Source organism: Wasmannia auropunctata, unplaced genomic scaffold, assembly GCF_000956235.1.
Source record: "Wasmannia auropunctata unplaced genomic scaffold, wasmannia.A_1.0 LD336071.1, whole genome shotgun sequence".
Lineage (NCBI taxonomy): Eukaryota > Metazoa > Arthropoda > Insecta > Hymenoptera > Formicidae > Wasmannia > Wasmannia auropunctata.
The window spans coordinates 210554-211379 of NW_012026819.1; the positions used below are offsets into that span (position 1 = coordinate 210554).

Here is an 826-nt window from a genome sequence, read left to right on the forward strand (position 1 = left end):
CCCACTTGTTCCTAACGAAATCCAGATTCATGTCGTCGTACGGATAGCATTCCGCGTTCAGATAGAGTTTCACGTTCGTCAGGTTGCAGTGATCGAATCGGCTCACGTCCTCGCTCATGACGTTCTTTCGACCCGTTTGCAGAGCGAAGATGACGTATCGCGGCTTCTCGAGCTGAGTAGCGGTCTTTATGGCCCACGAATGCTTGGTCGTCTGCTGCAACAGCGGAAACTCGTACAGATCCCACGAGCGAAAAGCCATGCTCAGGTAGCGCCCGCTCTCCAGAGCGCGCAGCATCGACAACTTGTTTATTTCGTTCAGTAACACGTGCGGCATTCGCCATTGTATCTTCGACAATTCAATCCAGGGTTCCGTCGCTTGATCTCCCGTCAGACAATTGTTGTCGTTGCGCGATCGTATAAGAATCAACTCGTGACGAGCGTTGATCACCACGCGTTTGTAATCTTCGCAGAATCCCAGCAGCGCATAGAGAGGTACGCAGAAATTGAAGAATCCCTCGTTGCTGGTGAGCGGGTCCCAGCCGGCGTTCCTCAGAATCACGCTTCTGTCGGACGAGGTTGTGACATAATGTTTGAGCGTGCTAGTTATGCCCACGTTTCTGCAGCGATCGATCTCCACGCCGTCGAGTTCGTATCGAATTTCATCGAACATGAACGCGACGCAATTATTTGTCAAAGCCACGTCAGCTCCCTCGATCCTTCTGTTCTTCGTTAGTTTTCCCTCGATATACAGATAACTGTCGCACGGCAATGTGTACAGATCCTGTTGCTGTATGGGTATTCTTATCTCGTCGCTGTACTTAAATGT

At 50.7% G+C, this 826-nt stretch overlaps 1 protein-coding gene across 1 annotated transcript in view; it reads right to left on the bottom strand.

Annotated features, from left to right (window-relative positions):
* The window catches only part of LOC105449961, a 1309-nt gene that overhangs the window by 310 nt on the left and 173 nt on the right, over positions 1-826 (bottom strand). The window contains exon 2 of the mRNA XM_011689451.1: positions 6-817. Coding sequence (XP_011687753.1) covers positions 6-817 — 812 coding nt within the window. The remainder of the gene's footprint in view (positions 1-5; positions 818-826) is intronic.